The sequence below is a fragment of the Apus apus genome, chromosome 19 (genome assembly GCF_020740795.1).
Source record: "Apus apus isolate bApuApu2 chromosome 19, bApuApu2.pri.cur, whole genome shotgun sequence".
Taxonomy (NCBI): domain Eukaryota; kingdom Metazoa; phylum Chordata; class Aves; order Apodiformes; family Apodidae; genus Apus; species Apus apus.
The window spans coordinates 879,730-898,057 of NC_067300.1; the positions used below are offsets into that span (position 1 = coordinate 879,730).

Below are 18,328 nucleotides of genomic sequence, written 5' to 3' on the forward strand. Positions count from 1 at the left end.
TGCACAGGGACACCAAGAGCAGGGATGAACTCGAGCTGCAGGGAGGTGGCAGTGGACACAGAGCAGCCACCACCCTCCTGGGTGAGGTGTCCTTGGTTTCCCATCGCTTGGCCTGTGTGAGCAAACGGCTGCTCCAAGTGGACAGACAGAAGGAGCCTCTGGGGATGTTCTGGCTGCACTTTGGTGACATCCAGGCCTGGAAAACCACATCACAAGGCAGAGCAGGAGTGAAGGAACCCCTGTGAGACAAGTCCCAGGGCTCAGGGCCCAGTGCCACCTAACGGTGTGCAAGGACTGAGCAAGACGGGTGCTCCTGTCCTGCACTTCCAGTACAAGACCCTGGTGCCAGCCCAGAACGGGCCACCTGGAGCCATGGGGACATCGAGGCAGGGCTGGAGCTCAGGTGTCACCTGGACAGAGGATGGTGGGGAGCAGGTCACACTGTGCAGCAGGTGCTAAGCCCCAGTATGGGCTAAATCTGTGGCAGCTTATGGATCCTGCTGAAGAACACCTCTGGTTCTGCCACCCTCACTCCATGACAGCCAGGATGAGGCAGCAGCACGAGGGGACCATGGTCACCTGCGGGAAACCTCCTTGCAGTGCCCACCCACCTGACAGGGAGAAGCCACTTGTTTCCTTGTCATCAGAGCATCAGCCCCACAAACCTATACCTGGTGCTGCCTCAGGCCTCTGCTGATCGACCCTGACCTGCAGACCTGGTTCTCCAGCAGTTTTCCATCTCAAGATCCCGCCTGCCCAAAACAGATCCTGAGAGCAGCAGAGGAGAGAGGGCAGATGGGGCAAGGACAGGGATGAGCAGCTGAGGCTGGAGGGGAAGCCCTGGCTCCCAGGAAATGCTTTGGCAGAGTCAACATCATCCATAGAGTACAAAGGTCTGTGAAACTTGGTGTGAGAAGGAGACCTGGGCTCCAAAGCAGCACTGGCAGAGGGGTGAGGGACAGATCCACTGCTCCCAACACACTCATGGTGGGAGCTGGACACAAGTGACACTGAGGGATCCTTGGAGCTGGGAGCTCCCTGTGACACTGGCATTTAACGTGCAGATCTGCACTTCCCTGAGGAATACTGGGGATCTGGGGACAGCGTTTCACACCAAAGCTGGGGCTCAGTGAGACCCAACCCCCCATGTCCCAACCAGCACCAGCTGGTTACACAGTCCCTGTGCCTCACCCTCCCAACACCTCCACCTTGGTATTTAGGGAATGGATCTCAAATACAAAGAAAAAACCCCACATTTATGGTCAAAAATAAACACATCAATTATCTCTGGCTCTGAGCACAGCCCCATGAGACCCCACCAGTGCAGTGAAGGCACGAGGGGCTCAGGGCAGTGCGAGGACAGATGGAAACCCAGGAGCTTTGCTGCTGAAGCATCATAACAAGCGTGGCCCGGGGTGGGGCAGGACAGGGGGACAGGCTGGCAGGGGCCTGGGGGTATGGGATCTACTGCAACCAACCAGCCTCCACACAATTCCCATTCTCCAGGCAGCAGCTTTGAGTACAAATGCTTTCCAGGGGAAAAAAAGTAAAAAATAAAAGGAATCCTTCCACGCATTTTTATTTTCAAACAAAATAACCTGCATATCAACCAGTGCTGGGGGCAGGATGCCTCAGGCCTAACACTGAGAGCTGAGACCTGACATAAGGATGCAGCACGCAGGGATCTTCTGCAGAAACACGAGGCCCAGCCACACACAGCTCAGTCACAAAGCAAGCCTTGTGGGCCCTGCTGCCAGGGAGAAGCTGCTGCCAGGGAGAAGCTGCTGCCAGGAGCCCGGGCTCCCGGCGAGTCGGGCACGTCCCTGCCCGGGGTGAGGAGCCAGAGCCCCAGAGCCTGCCCCTCGCCCTCAGTTCACCCGGCAGGCTCGGATCATCAGCAGCTGCAGGAGGATGAAGACAGGGGACATGATGAGCCCGTACCACAGCTCCCGGGTGTGCTCCACCAGCTTCTGGCACAGCAGCATCTCGAAGACGAACTTGAGGCTGAGGATGGTGAGGATCCAGAAGAGCCGCAGCACGGCCAGGCGCTTCTCCCCGTCCTGGAAGAGCCTCACCGAGACGATGGTGGTGAAGTAGGTGCTGAGCCCGTCGGCGGCGAAGAAGGGGACGAAGACCAGCCACCAGGAGAGCGCGGGGGCCTGCCCGTCCACCTTCAGCACCAGCAGCGCCGAGAAGACCAGCAGGGCCAGGCCGTGCAGGAAGATCTCGAAGGTGGCGAAGCCCAACCACTGCACCAGCTCCCGCAGGGAGAACAGCATCGTCCCGGCCCGGGGGGCGGGGGGTTTGGGGGGGTAGGGAGGTCGGGGGGTTCGGGGGGGTCGGAGGGGCCGGGGGTTCGAGGGGTCGGGGGACCGGGGTTCGGGGGGTTCGAGGGGTCGGGGGGTTCAGGGGGTTCCGAGGTTCGGGGGTTCAGAGGTTCAGGGGGTTCGGAGGTTCGGGGGTTCGGGGGGCCCGGGGGCCGGACCCGTCACCCCCAGACCCGTCACCCCCGGTTCCAGCCCCTCGGCAGGCGGCGCGCGGTGATGACGTTCGAAGCGCCGCGTCGCGAAGTGGTGACGGAAGCGGAAGCGCCGGGCCGGGCCGGGCCCGGTGGGTGCGGGTTGGGGCCGGGGGCTCCGGGACGGGCCGGGGGCTCCGGGCCGGGGCGCCTCGTCTCTTCCAGATGGGGGAACGGCAGCTCCTGGTTCTTTTCGGCAGCCAAACCGGGACGGCCGAAGACACAGCCGAGAGAATTGGCCGAGAAGCCAAACGGCGGCATTTCCAGTGCAGGGTGGAGGCCTTGGATGGCTACGAGGTGGTGAGTAGGGGGCACCAAAAGCTGTTCCCAGCGACCTGCTCCGTCTCCACTGACCTTACCGCTGGCAGCCTCCAGCTTGGTTGGGACCTGTTGGGTTTCACCAGAGCTCTGTGCCCTTCCTTGGGCTTAACTCACTTGAAAGTGCAAAAAATAAATGGAAATGACCAAAAGAAAGGAGCAGGGAAGGCCGACAGGATGCTGGGTTGCATCACCAGAAAGGTTGATGAAGTTACTATCTCAGCACTTGTCAGGCCTCCCAGTTTTGGGCCCCACTAGTGTCCAGGTTTAAGGCTGGATGGGCAATTAAACAGGGGACAGATGCTCTCTGCTAACCCTTCTCCAGTCACAGGATGGCCAGGGTTGGAAGGGACCTCTGAAGATCACCTAGGCCAACCTTGTTTGAGCAGGGACACCTACCTCAGATCCCACAGGAACATGCCCAGATGGGGATGTCTTTAGAGAAAAAGACTCCACAGCCTCCCTGGGCAGCCTAGGGCACCAGCCATGGATGAGGAGAGCTTGGTCCCTGTGGTCCCTCAGTTTTACACTTGGTATGACACATATGGGATGGAATACTTGGTTCAGTTTGAGTCACCTCTCTGGTCTGCTCCTCCCCACAGGAGGATCACAGGTGTGATCCCTTTTCCTTCCTTTTGTTTCCTGGGCATAAGAAGTTCACCAAAACCCATCACTGGTCTTGGTCTCCACACCATTCTCCAGCAGGGACTGTAAACAGCAGGTGTTACCAACACTAGGAGCAGACACTGACTGAGAAACATGCTGATAGTTCCAGAGAGCAGAGTCACTTAGAAGTGACTTCACTGAAAATTACTAAATAGAAAGTGGGTTCTGTCTTGGCTGGACCCGTGAGACCTGTGCAGAAGAGATGTGGATGGGCTGGAGAAGGGCCACAAAGATAATCCAGGGACTGGAAAGCCTCCCAGGTGAGGGAAGGCTGGAAGAACTGGGTTTGTTGAGCTTTGAGAGAAGAAGGCTCAGGGGAGATCTTATCACCATGTTCATGTACTTGAAGGGCAGTTACAAAGTTATAAAGAAGACAGAAACTCCCTTTTAACAAGGAGCCCCATGGAAAAGCTGAGGTGTGGTTGGGAACAAGTTACTCCTGGGGACGTTCCAGTTGGACACAAGAGGAACATTTTTCACAGTGGCAGCAGTCAGACATTGGAACAGTCTCCCCAGGGAAGTGTTGGATTGTCTCAACTTCTAAGACTGAGCTGGAGGGGGTGCTGGGCCACCTTGTTTAGACTGTGCTTGTGCTGGGAAGGGTCAGACCAGGTGATCCCTGAGGTCCCTTCCAGCCTGGTGTTCTGTGAGCCTATGAAAATGTGTGAGAACTGATCACTGGCTCTTGGAACAGAGCTTGGGTTGGATGGCAGATGCTCAGCTGTGCCCTGTAGGTGAGAAGCCCCCTGGGGCTGGTGCTGCAGGCAGCAGGTCCTGCTGCAGCCCCTGCAGGGGAGGTGGTGCCACCTGGGGCTGCGGGTTTTACCCCGGGTGAGGCCTGTCTGTGAGCTCCCTGTGATGTGAGCAGCTGGGACACGTGTCTGGGGGCTGCTGACCCGAATGTGCCTTGCCATCTTTGTGCCCACAGGCCAACCTGATCAGTGAGCCACTGGTGATATTTGTGTGTGCAACCACCGGCCAGGGTGACCCACCTGACAACATGAAGGTAGGACACTCCTCTCCATGTTGCTTTTGTATTCCTGGTCCAGTGACTGGATTTCTCTCTTGAAGCATCTGGAGCAGTGGTTATTTTTGGAGGGGGGAGCTTTGCAGCAGCACCAGTCACATCTGGTGCTGCTGGTGGGACTCAGGCAGGTTTCAGCAGCTTGGAGGGCTCTGCCATGGACCTGTGGGGGGTTCCTGGAGCATCGTCCTGGCACGTAGCGGTGGTGGCCACTTTCAGGGGTCACCTCTGCAGAAGGCTGTGCTGCCCACTCTGTTGGGACTGAGCAGAGGGCAGGAGGGACCCTGTGGGTGGGTGAAGCTGGGGACAGGCAGGCAGGGAAGGCTCCCTGGGGAGCAGTGTGAGTCACTGGCCTTGTCCTTCCTAGACGTTCTGGCGCTTTCTGTTCCGGAAGAACCTGCCGCTCGGTTCCCTCTGCCAGCTGGACTTTGCTGTGCTGGGCCTTGGTGACTCCTCCTACCCCAAGTAAGCATCTCTGTGGCTCCTCACCTACCCACTGCAGGTGACTGGAGAGCGAAGGGGCAAGAGGAGACAGAGCCTGACTCTGGAGCAGCAGTTCAGACAAAACATAATTATTACCATCCTTAAAAATCTTTGCCCCCCCAGCACGGGTCCCTCCCAACCCCCAGGAACTGATTTGGCTTCTGCCTGTTTCTTTCCTCCTGGCCTCTTCAAGCAGACACTTCACTGCAGTGTGTCAGGCAGCACTTTTCAGTCAGTTATGGCAGCCATGCAGTTCTCTGTCCAAGTTGCAGGGCAGCCTGTGCCACAGTAATTTCAGTGGACCAAGCCAAGGGAAATGTCAAACAGAGTTTTAGGTGGCAGCCAGCCTTGCTGGCCTTGTTGGTCACAGTTCTCTCCCAGAAGATTGTTCCTGTGGCCCTGACAGAGCTGTACTGGGAGGGATGGGAGTGTGCCTGAGCTCTGTGGGCAGTGAGGGGCTAGAGGGAAGGAGGTGTCTCTCTGCTCAGGGCACAAGCTGCTCTGAAGGGAAGCCTAACATCCCCGAGTCCTTTCTAGGAAGCTGGGCACAGAGCCTGGCAGCAGCTGCCTCTCTGAGCTGCCCCAGGAGGGAGGCTGGGCTGGGCAGGGTGCAGGGCTGGGTCTGTCTGCTGGGTCTGGCTGGACCTGCAGGGTGTTGCTGGCATAGCCCTGGCAGTGTGTGCTGGCCCGGGGAGCAGGGCCCCTAGCCCCCAGCCCTGCCCCCAGCCCAGCCCTGCCCCCTGCAGCTGCTGTTCTTCTCTGCTCAGGTTTAATTTTGTGGCGAAGAAGCTGCACAAGCGGGTGCTGCAGCTCGGGGGCAGCGCTCTGCTGCCTGTGGCCTTGGGAGATGACCAGCACGACCTGGGGTAAGAGCCCAGTGGAGGGGTTGGGGGGGAGCCCTGGGGTGCATGACAGTTTTGTCCTCGGGCTGAGGATGAGGCTGAGTGTGCTGTACCCCATCCCTGGGGACAGCAGTGTGCTGCTCCCACCATGGGGCTGCTCCTGTGCCCCAGATGTGCCCAGCAGCCTCCTGCTGCTCTCTGCCTCTGCTGGTCTCTGCTTGTAACTCTAATGTGCCAGGACCTGGGTCACTTGCTACTCCAAGGTGTCCCCCAGCATGTACCAATGGCTCCTGACTCTGCCCGGCCCCATTCAGACCAAGGGACAGCTGAGTCACACAGCTTGCAGGCTTCACAGCAGCTCCTTGCCCAGGGCAGAGGCTGTGTGTGGCCTGGGGGATCAGTGACTGTCCCCAGCTGTGTGCAGGGGTGGTGGTTCTGCTCAGACATCAGTGGTTGGGTTCCAGAGAGCAAGTGAGTGCTTAGAGTAGCTGAGCCATGTTTCCAGAGCTGAAGCTGGAAGGGTATGACATGGAGTGACTGTGCAGTGAAAAAGGAGCAGAGGTAGCTTCCCAGCATTGTCCAGGTGCAGGGGTAGCAGTGCTTGAGCCTGTAGGGCTGATACTGCTCTGCTGCAGCCTGAACTTCCCTCTTGCAGGCCAGATGCAGTGGTGGATCCATGGCTCCTGGCCTTATGGGACAAGATCCTTGCCTTGTATCCTCTCCCTCCTGGCCTTGAGGTCATCAGTCCTGATGTGTGGTGAGTGCAGAGGGTTGGCAGGGACTGCTGGACCTGGCTGTTGTGAAGTGACATGCTTCCATGGCTGTTCTCCAGGCTGGAAAAGTGTCCTGCTTTGACCAGAAAACCTCCTCACACAGCTTGCGGTGTCCCAAGTATCCCTTGGATTTTGGCCACATGTGGCCCATCTCTCTCTGGAGATGGGGTGTCCCCTTGTCCCCTGGGCCTGTGTGTTGGCTGCCCCAGCAGGGCTCTGTCCATCTTGTCCTGATATGCCTCTGCCTCTGGCAGACCTGCTGAGCCCAGCCTCCCTCTGCCTGCTCAGGAGCCTTTGGGGTCTCCTCCTGGCAGTCTGCAGTGTGTTCCCTTGCCACAGGCCAGCCCCAGGGGACAGGGATGATGGGTAGTGGGTACCATAGGTGACTTCAGGCCTCTCCCTGCTCCCAGCCTGTGGGGCTCTGGCAGCAGAGGAGCTGTGACATGGAGGTAACCACACTGCATTGCTCTCCTGCCCGCAGCCTGCCCCCCAGGTACACCCTGCACTACCTGGCTGAGGATGCCCTGCACCCCCGTGGTGACCTGCTCCAGAACACAGCACCCAGGGCTGCTCCCTCTGAGCTGCACCCCTTTGCTGCCCGGGTGGTGTCCAACCAGCGGGTAACAGCAGAATCCCATTTCCAGGATGTTCGGCTCATCGAGTTCGATGTCACGGGCTCGGGAATCACGTGAGTGTTTTCCTGACTCCCCCAACATCGTGGGGTGGGATGTTCATGTGGGATGGGGTGTACTGTAGCCTGCCTTCCTCTTCCACTCCCTTTCTGCAGTCATATCCCAGGCTGCAGCCTCATGGACGTGGTCCCTGCTGCCCTGTCCCCCTCCACAGAATCCCAGACTGGTGTGGGTTGGGAGGGACCTTAAAGATCATCCAGTCCCAACCCCCCGGCCTGGGCAGGGACACCTCCCACCAGAGCAGGTTGCTCCAAGCCCCATCCAGTCTTGACAGAGTTGGGGTGTGTGGCAGTGTAGGTTCTGCCTGTGGAGCAGCTCTCCGTGCCTTGTCAGCTTAGGGAGCATATTGTGAGTGACACTGGCAGTTTGGCTGAGCAGGGGCCTGTCCCCTGTCACGGGTGCTGGTGTGGGTGCTGTGCCCCTCTGCCTGCCCCGGGGCTGCCCTCGGCAGGTTCTGCTGCATCCACAGGTTCAGTGCAGGAGACGTGGTGATGATCCAGCCCCAGAACTGCCCTGAAGACGTTCAGCAGTTCTGCCAGCTCCTGCGCCTGGATCCAGACAGATGGTTTGTGCTGAAGCCCACGGAGCCTGGTAGGTCCTGCTGCTGCTCCCTGCCCTCCCTGCTGGGATGGGGCAGCTCCCAGAGTGCTGACCCAGCCTGGAGCTCTGCCTTCCCTTTGCTTTATGCACAATAAACGGGGAGTTAGGAGTAGCTGATGGGGACATCCCACAGTGCAGGGGGTCTCCTGCCCTCCCAGTGCTCTGCACAGGTGGATCCCACGTGGGTCCCATGCAGCTCCTGGGAGGAACCCACAGGGTCCAGGCTGCACCGACACCTTGTGCCTTGGCAGCCCCCAGCCCGGGGCCTGCAAGGTCCTGCAGCCCCCCCAGGCCAAGCCCTGGGTCTGGTTGTTCTCATCACTGCCCCATCCATGCCTGCATGTCCTTGCCTGGGATGTGCAGGTTCCCCCACGTGCTGAGCCCCTGGGACCTGTTGCAGGGGCTCTTGCAGCCACAAACTGGCACCAATAACTAGAGAAGCCCCTTGGAGGCCCTGGTGGATCTGCAGTCTGTTTGATACTGGGAGAGTTTTCTCCTCTCTCCCCTGGGTGTACTTTGACCCTCCATCTCTCATGTGTCTGTGAGTGCTGGGATTTTTGCCTGGCAGGCAAACCCAAGAGAAATTTAGGCTGCTCCTCACTCCCCTGGGAAAGAACTAGGAGACAGGGACAGGCCTGACACGTGGGATGCTGCTGGGTATTTACACCACAGTGTGTGCAGGTGGAAGCTGGGTTGATGAGGCATTCTAAAGCACCGGCATAAAGTAAGAGACAGCTCAACACCACTTGACTTCGTCTGTTGCAAACCTGTGGGCTTGAAAAGCAAACTGGGGAGAGCAGGAGGGAGTGGGGACCCATGGGGGAGCAGCAATAGCAGCATCCAAAGTTGGCTCCACTAACACATCCAGGCAACGTGTGGGTGCCTGCAGGGAGCCTGGGGGGCAGCAGAGCTGGGGGGCAGTGGGCAGGCAGTGTGGGGTGTCCTGCCCCTGAGCTCCCCCCGCTGCCTTGCCTTCCAGGCACATCCCTCCCTGCCCTCTTGCCACAGCCCTGCACCATCCGGCACCTGGTCACCCACTACCTGGACATCTCCTGTGTCCCACGACGCTCCTTCTTCCACCTCTTGTCCTACTTCTCCACCAGCGATCTGGAGCGGGAGAAGCTGCAGGAGTTCAGCTCAGCACAGGGCCAGGAGGAGCTGTTCAGCTACTGCAACCGGCCCCGCAGGACCACCCTGGAGGTAGGGCAGGGGGAGCAAACCTGCTCCCTGGGGGCTGTGCCATGGCATAAAGCACCCAGGGAGCTGATAGAGAATGGCTGGGATTGGAAGGGGCTGCTAAAGGCCATATAGCCCAACCCCCCTGCAGTGAGCAGGGACATCAACTAGATCAGGCTGCTCACAGCCCCATCCAACCTGACCCTGAATGTTTCCAGGATGGGGCTTCTACCACCTCTTCTGGGCAACCTGGACCAGTGTTTCACCATCCACGGTGTAAAAAATTTCTTCCTTACAGCTAGTCTCAATCTCTCTCTGTCAGTTTTCTACCCTCACCCCTTGTCCTGTCACTGCAGGCCCTGCTAAAAAGTTTCTCCCCATCTTTCTTATAGGCCCCCTTTAAGTAGTGAAAGGCTACAATGATGAGCCATAATTTCTTGGCTAAGGAGCTGAATCTACTTCACCCATGCTCTGAAATGTCCTTGGATTTCTGCTGGTGGTTACAACCTGCTCCAGATCATTCTGGGCTTGGGGGAAGCCCTGTGCTGAAGCCTGGGGGCAAGGGGAGGGCAGTAGGATGAGCAGTTGGTGCCTTTGGTGGGGGGCAGCATGGCCCAGCAGTGGGGGCAGCCTCTGCTGCCCAGGGAAGCAGGCAGGCTGCCTGCTGGCTGCTTCAGGTTTTACCCCTCCTTGGCTTTGCAGGCCCTGTGGGATTTCCCTCAAACTACCTGTGCCATTCCACCTGAATACCTGCTGGACCTCATCCCTCGCATCAGACCCCGTGCCTTCTCCATTGCCTCCTCCATGCTGGTAAGAACCTGGTCCCTGTCAGCCTAGTGTCAGGCTCTGAGCTGAGGGTCTGACCACTGGTGCTGTTCTCACCACAGGCTGTACTCCCAGACCCTCTGAGCACCCATGGCCCACCCAAACCATGCTCTGCTGTGAACTGGTGGCCATCTCAGCTGCTGGATGTAAAGCCCAGGGATCTGGGTCAGGGTGCTTGGCCTTCTGCAGCTCTCCAGGTGCACTGGAGAGCTCTGGTGTCCTTGTCATTGGGAGCGGTGGGATGTGGTGCCATGGAGGCTGGCTGTGTCCTGCTGTGGCTGTGGGAAGCGGGATTGCTGCTTCCTGCTGCTGCCGGGAGGTGGCAGTGGGACCTGCTCCGGGTGGCTTGGCATGGCTTGAAGGGGTGGTATTTGTCCTCCATGGGGGCCTCTTGGGTTGGACAGTCTGTCACTATTGCCAGCTGTGTGGATCATTTCCACAGCAGCGCTGCTCTTGGAGAACCCCCTTCCCCTCTGGAAAGGTTTTGGGCAGGAGTTTGCTCTGTTCTGTGTCTGAGTGGCTGCTCCAGGCTAGGATGAGTGTTGTTGGTGCCCTGGCAGGAGCTGGGCACGGGCTTTGTCCTCTTCCTGCAGAGCCGTGCTGGGTGTCTTCTCGTTTCTCATGGCTCCTGTCTGGACACAGGCTCACCCTGACCGGATCCAGATCCTCATGGCAGTGGTGCGGTACAAGACGCAGCTCAGCAAACCCCGCCGTGGTCTCTGCTCTACCTGGTTGGCTTCTCTCAACCCAGAGCAAGGTAATTGGACTCAGTGAGAGCCCTGTGTGCCAGCCACGGCACCACAGCACTGAGCCCATGGGACCCTGGAGGAGCTGCGTGCCTGCTGGCAGGAGCTGAAGGTGCTGGGTGGAGCACCACCACCATGGGGAGCTGGAGCACTCTGGCTTGGCAGGACAGGCTGAGCTCGCAGTGGCCGTTCCCTAGAGGGGGATCTTCACCCCTCCTCTGGCTCCCAGGAGGCAAGTTTAGCCCTCCCATACTCAACAGCCAGATTTTGATCTCTGCTCACCACAAGCTGGCACCAGCTGAGTGAGGAGAGGGCTGTGCCCCAGCCCATGTGCTGCAGGGCTCTTGCTCTGGGATTCACTCAGAGGCCATGCTGAGACATCAGAAGAGCTTTTCCTACATCCAGAGAGTGCCTGTGGCACCAGGGGTGCCTCGGTGGTGGTAAGGCAGGTGCTGTCCCTATCTCCAGAGCATCTTGGAAGAGCTGGACATTGGGCTGGCCCTTCGCAGAGCGTCTTACAGGTGCAGTGTGGTGGGGTGATAGTAGTCTGTTTGTTTTGCAGGTGATGTCCGGGTGCCTCTTTGGGTGAAGAAAGGAGGAATGAAGTTCCCAGCTGACCCTGACACCCCAGTGATCATGATTGGCCCTGGCACGGGGGTGGCACCTTTCCGAGCAGCTCTACAGGAGCGCGTGGCACAAGGACGGAGAGGTGAGGGGTGGTCCTGGGAGGGACCAGGGGTGCCCCTTACTGCAGGCAGGCCTGTGGTCAGCCTGTGGGAAGGAAGGGTCAGGGGCTCCTGAGGGTTTGGACAGGCCCAGGCTTTGCTGTGTTTGAGTGGGAGCAAGCTGGGCTCTGGGGCAGGTGAGCACCAGAGCCTGGCGTGTGCAGCCCAGTGGTTATTCACAGGCCATGCTGCAGGGTCAGGGCAGGGCTCTGCAGAGGCTCCTTCTCATCTCTCTGGGAGTGGAGGTGGCTTGTTGAGCTCTTCTGCTGCACAAGGAATTGTGCCTCTGCCCTTTTCCCATCCTCATTCCCTGGTTCAGCTGTGGGTCTCAGCAGGAAGCTGAGGCTGGTGGAGAGGAACTGGATGCCCTGGGGGACTCTTCTTGCCCAGCCTGCCTCCTGTTTTCCCTGCACATAGTGGCCTTTGCCACAAGCCACCTGGCTTCATGCTCACACAGTTCCTGAGTCCCCCTGGCTCTTCCAGGCCAGGGCTGGCAGCCAGGTCTGGCAAAGAAATGAGAGCTTTGGGGCTCCGCAACAGGTCCCATGGGCACCAATGGTCCCCAGCATTCATTTGGTCCACCCAGCAGAGTCCTTCTGGTCTGCTCTCTGCAGGGAATTGCTTGTTCTTTGGCTGCCGCCAGAAATCCAAGGACTTCTACTGCCAGGTGGAGTGGGAAGAGCTGGTGGTGAAGGGCTTCCTGACGCTCTTCACTGCCTTCTCCAGGGACCAGGTTAGTTCCCAGAGGAGGAAGGTGGATATAGAAGCATCTCAGGTAGCACTGATGGCAGTCTGCCAGTGTTTCTTGTGTACCTGTGGGTGTGGCCTGGTGGGGTGACACAGTGGTCACCTCGCTCTTCTGCACCCTTTGGGTGCTGCCTGGGATCCCCACTAGCAGCCCAGGAACACGTCTGGCTGAATTGAGCTAGAAGGGGCTGGTGAGTGCTGGAGCAGATAAAGCATCAGCCAGCCTTGTTTGGCTGTACCATGTGAGTGATAAAAGGTTCCCAGGCTTCTTGGGGGAGGGGAGTCACCAGGCAATAACCTTTCTTGGTTGAGTGTGGCACCTCCCCACCGCGTCCCTTGAATTGCTGGCTGAAGCTGAGGAGCTTGGCCACCTTGCCAGCTCTCTCCAAGTCTCAGCTGTGCAGGAGGAACCTCCCCAGGGATATGAGCAGCCTCTTACTCAACCCCTTTCTTTGCTCCTTCATTTCGCAGGCAGCCTCTTCAGGCCTCTCTCAGCCCCTCTCCAGGGTGTGTGTCTTTTGATGTTGCCAGAGTGGCTCCAAGAGCTGGAACTCTGTTCCTCTGCCCTGCCCTGTCTCCTGCTGGCATTGAAAGCTCACTGAAAACCTTTGGAACAGAGAGATCTGATAAAAAGGGTCTGTGAGAATGGGTGTCTCTAGGTGACTCAGCTGCACCAGTCCTTTTCTCCTGGCTGTGGGCATGCATTGACATGAAGCCAGCACTTTTTATCTGGTCATTTGTAAGGCATGAGTTGAATGCTTTCTGTGAAGGCTCTCCAAGGCTCTGATGAACTGGAGTAGCACTGCAGAGGTCTCTTGGGTGACCAGGCTGCCTTTTTTCTGATGGCTTATACAGTGAAGGGGGGGGGGCCTGCTGCTCCCAAGATCTGGAGAGTGGCCCCAGAACTTCCTCCTGCCCCTGCAGACTGGAGGGGTGGGTCTCACATTGGAAGGTGCCTCTCAGCCTCCCTTCTCTGCAGGCTCTGTGGAGTGAAGCAGTTTGTGGTGGGGATCTTCTGCCACCGTGTCCCTGCAGCACTGCCCTGGGAAGCACATGGGAGTGCTGGGAGGATCAGCCACCTTGGGCCGTTGTACCTGTGGCTCTAGGAGACACCACAGCCCTGGACTCATCAAAAAGTTTGTTTTCAGAGAGCCAGCAGGAGTTGGGGTGCTCCAAAGCTGAGCAGGATTGCCCTCTTCCCTCCGTTAAGCCCCCTGTGCAGTGACCCCGCGGGGCAGAGCGGCTGATCCAGCCTAATGCGGCTCTGCTGCTTCTCAGCAGGCTGCCCTGGGCTTTAGCTGCTGAGATGTCGACCTGAGTTCATCACTGGGGTACCCTGGTTTCCAGATACCTGCAGGTCCTCAAATGACCCACTCGGAGCCCCGGCCTCCTCTGCAGAGCCTCTGTCAGCACTTAGCTGATTAATCTTAATGATGCTGAGCTGCTGTGGGTGCGTGTGACGGGCTTGCTCACCCCCTGCGACGTCCTCGGAGCCGTGGAGCCGTGCCCGGGGGTGACCTGGCTCTCCAGTGGAGCCATGTGGGACCTGCTGACCGTGTGGTGACCAGCTCGGGGCTGGTTGTTGTTTCCACACACACCTCCAGGCTGGGAGGGAGCCTGAAAGGCAGCAAGAGCTGTGTGGTCTTTGGGGCTGGACGGAGGGAGGAGGAGGAGGTGGGGAGGAGGTGTCCCTGCAGCTCAGCTCACTGCTCTGCAGAGCCCAGCCTGGTGGGACGTGCAGCAGAGGGCCTGGCCTCCATCACTCCATCACAGTGTCACCTCTGTCAGGAGGAGCCGTGAATGCAGGCACGTTGGCAATGGTTTTCCTCCTGGGCAGAAGCCAAGGCCGTAGGCAGTTGCTTGGATGTGTGAAGTCTTGTGGATTAACCCTTTCAAAACTCTCCTCGGTTGAGCTGTACTGTGCCCAAATCCAGTTGTATCCAGTCCCTGAGCACAGCTGAGGTGGGATCAGGGATCAAGGCTGTCCCTCCAGCCTTCCTGCCCTTCTGAGCTCTTGCAGGTCTCCAGCAGGTGACAGGGCTGGGACCTGCAACCAGGGGTGTGGGGTGTGGGGAAGGGTCTATGCCCTGCAGCAGGTCTGGGACAGGGGGGCCACTGAGCCTCCTGCCCACGCTGGGAGGGGAGAGGGCAGGAGGGGAGCCCTTGCAGGGACTCCCCAGCTCCTGATCCTGGCTGTTCACCAGAGCTAGAGCAGGCAGGAGGCAGCTGAAGGATTTAGGGGGGCTTCTTGGGGCATGTTCCCCACAAAAACTCCTGCTGCTGCACCCGTCTCCCTCCAACCCACCCCAGTGCACTGACCTGTGCTGTGGGGATCCCCTTCCCTTTGTGAGACTTGATCCAGTTGCTTCTCCCAGAGCTCCCTGCCCTGGGGGGGCTACACTGCCCCAAGCTCTTGCAACCAGCCACTGAGAACCGTTCCCAGGGCCAGGCAGAGGTGCAGGAGCTGGGCTGCTGCCAGGGCTGGCAGGCTCAGCACCGTGTTTCCCTGCAGGAGGAGAAGGTTTATGTCCAGCACCGCATCCGGGAGAACCGACAGCTGGTGTGGGAGCTGCTGAGCGGCCAGAACGCTCATGTCTACCTGGCTGGGTGAGTGAGAGGAGAGGTCTGTGTGCAAGGACTGGGGCTGCACATCCCTTCTCCACCTCCTTGGAGGCTTTCCCTCGGCTCAGCCTCCGGAGTGAGCACACCCTGCACTCCAGTAGCTCCCTGGGGGCTGCAGTGACCACTGCAGAGGGGCCAGCTTGTTCCTTCTCTATGTATGTCCTGTTTGGCTGAGGAGGCCCATTCTCACCTGCCTTCTGCTCCAGTTAGGAGGGGCAGAGGTGGCACCATGGTAGAGCTGCTCCAGCCAGCCCCTTGTGCCTGTCCCTCCAGCTGCCAGTGCCTGTGACCAGTGTCACCTGCCAGCAGGCTGCCTGGGTTCTGACCCACAGCAAATCCCTACACAGGAGACTCCTGACTTCTTCACCCCCATCCAGTGGGGCTCAGTGAAACTGGAGAAGGTGGCTTGTGTGGTACCTGTGGCCACTCAGGTGGGCAGGAGGCTTCCAAAGTGCAATATACCAGAGCTCCACTGGTGCTGGCATTTGTGAGCAGCAGCTTTTGAGACCCTTGGCACATCCTGGCTGGCTCTTTGCACCTGAAACTGCCTTCCTGTGGCAGGGATGAGCCACATTGCACCCCAGTCTTTCTCCTTTGACAGTACAGTTGTTCACTAGGTGGTTTCCTTGGGCTGCCTGGAAATCTCAACTAGTTGACCAAAAAGAGGGGTCTGACCTTTGGAGGCAGAGCAGCTGCAGTGCTGAACATGGCTGGACAAAGCCCTTCACCTGCCCAGCCCTGTCACTGCCTGTGTGGCAGGGAGGAGGCTGCTCACCTGCTGCCTGGGGCAAGCGTTAGGAAATGCTCTGTGCTCCCTGATGGGCCTTGTCCTGCACCCGGTGACCTGGGCAGCCCTGTGCAAACCCAAGCCCTGCTGTCAACATGAGCAGCAGTTGCAGGAGGCTCTTTTCTGCATGTCTCACACCAGAGCAGGAACTTCCCTGGAGCCTGGCAGGGCAAGGCTGGCCTCACTGCATTCCTGGGAGAAGGAGATTTTTGTTTACTGCCCAGGAAGCAGAGGCCAGGCCTCCCACTGCTCTGTTTGCTGCTGCCTGGTCTGGAGTGCCTTGCTGCATCATGAGGCTTCCTGGTGCCCTCACCCTGACCCAGGGACTCCTACCCACAGATCTGGGGGTTGAGTTCACTTTCTTCTGCTACACTGCACTTGGGGTTTGGGTTTGTGCCTCCATCCACAGCCCAAATGTCAGGACTGTTGGGTGCCGTCTGCAGTGTCCCAGTGGCTCTGTCCTTTCCCTCTTCAGTCCTTTTGGCTGCTTTCTGACACTGATGGGAGACACCTTGAGGGCTGCCAAAACAGATTCCTCTTTTGCTTGCACTGCTTCCCCCCATTGTGGGATTTTGGGGTGGCTATGAGGATGTTGTTTTGGACATGAGGGTTGTTCTGAGACCCATCTCTCTGGGGTCTTGGTCCCTGGCATGGGGTGGCCCAGGTCGGGCAGGCAGGATCTGGATGCCTCATCCTCCTGGCACGAGTGCTGACTGTCCTGTTGCTGCAGGCACTTTCCCACCCATCCTGAACAGCCCACACTGTCTGTAAAGACCCCCAGGATGACAGGGCTCCTCCTGGCCCTCAGATATCTGCTGTGAACATCTGCAGTGGAGTGCCAGATGGGAAGGTGTAGGCTGGCCTGAAAATGGCCTGTTTTCCCCTAAAAATCGTATTCACTGTTTCAACCACAGTAGGAGAAAGATGGGGAAAGTGATTCCTGGGCTGTGTGTTCCTGAGCAGTGTCCCTTTGTCATGTGGCACTGTGTCTCTGCCTTCCTGAGCCCTTGCTGGCTGGGGCAGGGTCTGGGGAGCTGGGCCTGTGTCTTCTCTCTCTGATTTTGCCCAGTTTATTCCCCAAGGTACAAAATGGTTAAAAATTGTCTCTCTTTCTGCAAAAAATAATATTTGACATGTTTTCCATCACAAGCCCAGCTACATTATCTTGCATTTGCATATCAGTGCCTGACTCAGAAACAATATGACTCTTCCAAAAAAAGAAGACCTCCTTTCTGTGTATTTTGGGACCTTAATCAGTTTCAAATGCAAGTCAGATTTCTGCTTTGCTCTTGGGAAGTAGCAAGGACGTTGCTTGTTCCAATTGGAGCAGCCTGTGAAATTTTTTATTGGATGTTTTTTTGTCGCACCGTCAGTTCATCAAATGAAACTCTCCAGGAAAAAGTCCCGATTTCTTATTTCCCATAAGAAATAATCATGCTTGGAAGTGTTGAATCCTGTTTGTTTGTTTTGGTTTTTTTTGACACAGAAGCTCATGTTTTCTTCACGATTTCTGTTATTTTGAGGTTTGAACTGGCTTTGGTTGCAAACGTTGCCATCAAAGCAACCGTTCTGTGCTCCTTGAGAGGAGGCAGCGGGCGGACGGAAGCGGCTGCTCCTCAGCAATCCTCTCACCCAGCTCAGGATCAGACATGTTTTCCATCAAATGTTTCCCCTGAGATGAAAGGACAGTTTCCTGCCCTCCCGCTGACAAATTATGACTCGTACATGTTCCCCATGTCCCTCTAATGAGGGTGACAGGAAATGGAGCAATACAGAGGCCAGAGTTAAGGCTACCCAGCTGTGATGTTCCTTTGCCAGGGACTGGGTACCGGGGCCTTGTCTTTGCCTGTCGATGCTGGTGCTAAAAAGCCATGTGTGGATAACGGTGCTGCTCTCTAGGGAGTGATAGGAGCTGCCTCCTGAAGCCTGTAATTTATTCGGTGCCAGCAGCCCGTGTTGCAGGGTGAGGCAGGTTCCCACCACCCTGCTGCAGCCACAGCCTATGCTGCATGCCGGGGGCAATGGGTTTGGTGGCAGGAACCACTGCCCATCTCCTGGGCTGCCTGAGCACTGGGGGTGCAGAAATGCCTCCAGTTTTCCTGCTCACCCTCTGTCTCACCACCTGCTCTCCCTCATAGGAATGCCAAGCAGATGCCAGCGGCTGTGGCTGAAGCCCTGCAGTGGGTGTTGCAGCTGGAAGGTGGTCTGTCACCCTCTGAGGCAGAGGAGCATTTAACAGCCCTGGAACGGTCCCAGCGCTTCCAATCTGAAACCTGGTCCTGAGCCTGGCTCCCTGCCTCCCCTTCCCCGTGAACTCTGCCTGAATAAAGGAGCCAGCAAAATGATCCACCTCTGTCATCATCCTTGGGCTGATTTTATCCCAGCCAGGGGTTGGGGCCTGGCAGAGGGGGTGAACTTACCTGACAAGCCCTTCCCTGATGGTGGCAGGGCCATGGTGGGCTGGGGGAACCCGTCTCCTGGGGGTGGGTTTGACTTGGGTAAAGCCTGGTGCCCTGGGCCTGTATCCCACCAGAGCGGAGGTGAGAAGTCCCTGTGGTGGGATGCTGCAGGTTGGCTCCTGTGTGGAACTGAGCTGCTGTCCTGTGTGCTCCTGGGGTCCCTGTGCTGGGTGAGCAGCCCCTGTGGGCATTGCTAGAGCTACGGCGTTGGTGGCAGCCTGTGTTTGTGGTTGGACCTAGAGGAAGTGAGCTGTTGCATGGCAGTCCCTCCACCCTGGCATTAGTCAGCAGCTGCAGCACTCTCTGCAGGAGGCTGCCTGGACAG

At 58.1% G+C, this 18,328-nt stretch overlaps 2 protein-coding genes across 4 annotated transcripts; one reads left to right on the plus strand and one right to left on the minus strand.

Moving 5' to 3' along the window:
• Positions 1–1,563: 1,563 nt before the first annotated feature.
• TMEM203 (transmembrane protein 203) lies at positions 1,564–2,439 on the minus strand. Its single transcript, XM_051636566.1, has one exon. It carries the CDS (start codon positions 2,277–2,279, stop codon positions 1,869–1,871), a length of 411 nt encoding a protein of 136 aa, XP_051492526.1. The 5' UTR covers positions 2,280–2,439; the 3' UTR covers positions 1,564–1,868.
• A 126-nt stretch (positions 2,440–2,565) lies between these two features.
• NDOR1 (NADPH dependent diflavin oxidoreductase 1) lies at positions 2,566–17,889 on the plus strand. Of its 3 annotated transcripts, XM_051636513.1 has the most exons (15): positions 2,572–2,818; positions 4,431–4,508; positions 4,894–4,991; positions 5,777–5,875; positions 6,507–6,608; positions 7,106–7,312; positions 7,786–7,907; positions 8,896–9,116; positions 9,795–9,902; positions 10,560–10,674; positions 11,226–11,372; positions 12,003–12,121; positions 12,607–12,642; positions 14,648–14,742; positions 17,683–17,889. In XM_051636513.1, the coding sequence occupies exons 1-15, from the start codon at positions 2,684–2,686 to the stop codon at positions 17,825–17,827; spliced, it is 1,827 nt and encodes a 608-aa protein (XP_051492473.1). In that variant the 5' UTR covers positions 2,572–2,683; the 3' UTR covers positions 17,828–17,889. The 3 variants fall into 3 exon arrangements, with proteins under 3 accessions (XP_051492475.1, XP_051492473.1, XP_051492474.1); XM_051636514.1 differs by lacking the exon at positions 12,607–12,642 and having other exon boundaries at positions 2,574–2,818; XM_051636515.1 differs by lacking the exons at positions 10,560–10,674; positions 11,226–11,372; positions 12,003–12,121; ... (1 more) ...; positions 14,648–14,742; positions 17,683–17,889 and adding an exon at positions 9,980–10,500 and having other exon boundaries at positions 2,566–2,818.
• Positions 17,890–18,328: the final 439 nt, after the last annotated feature.

Excerpts from the sequence above, each read along its gene's own strand:
- TMEM203 (XM_051636566.1), bottom strand. The coding sequence starts at position 2,279 with ATGCTGTTCTCCCTGCGGGAGCTGGTGCAGTGGTTGGGCTTCGCCACC.
- NDOR1 (XM_051636513.1), top strand. The coding sequence starts at position 2,684 with ATGGGGGAACGGCAGCTCCTGGTTCTTTTCGGCAGCCAAACCGGGACG. Across the intron at positions 9,903-10,559 it reads CCATTGCCTCCTCCATGCTG|GCTCACCCTGACCGGATCCA; the intron begins GTAAGAACCTGG and ends GTCTGGACACAG. Across the intron at positions 10,675-11,225 it reads TTCTCTCAACCCAGAGCAAG|GTGATGTCCGGGTGCCTCTT; the intron begins GTAATTGGACTC and ends TTTGTTTTGCAG.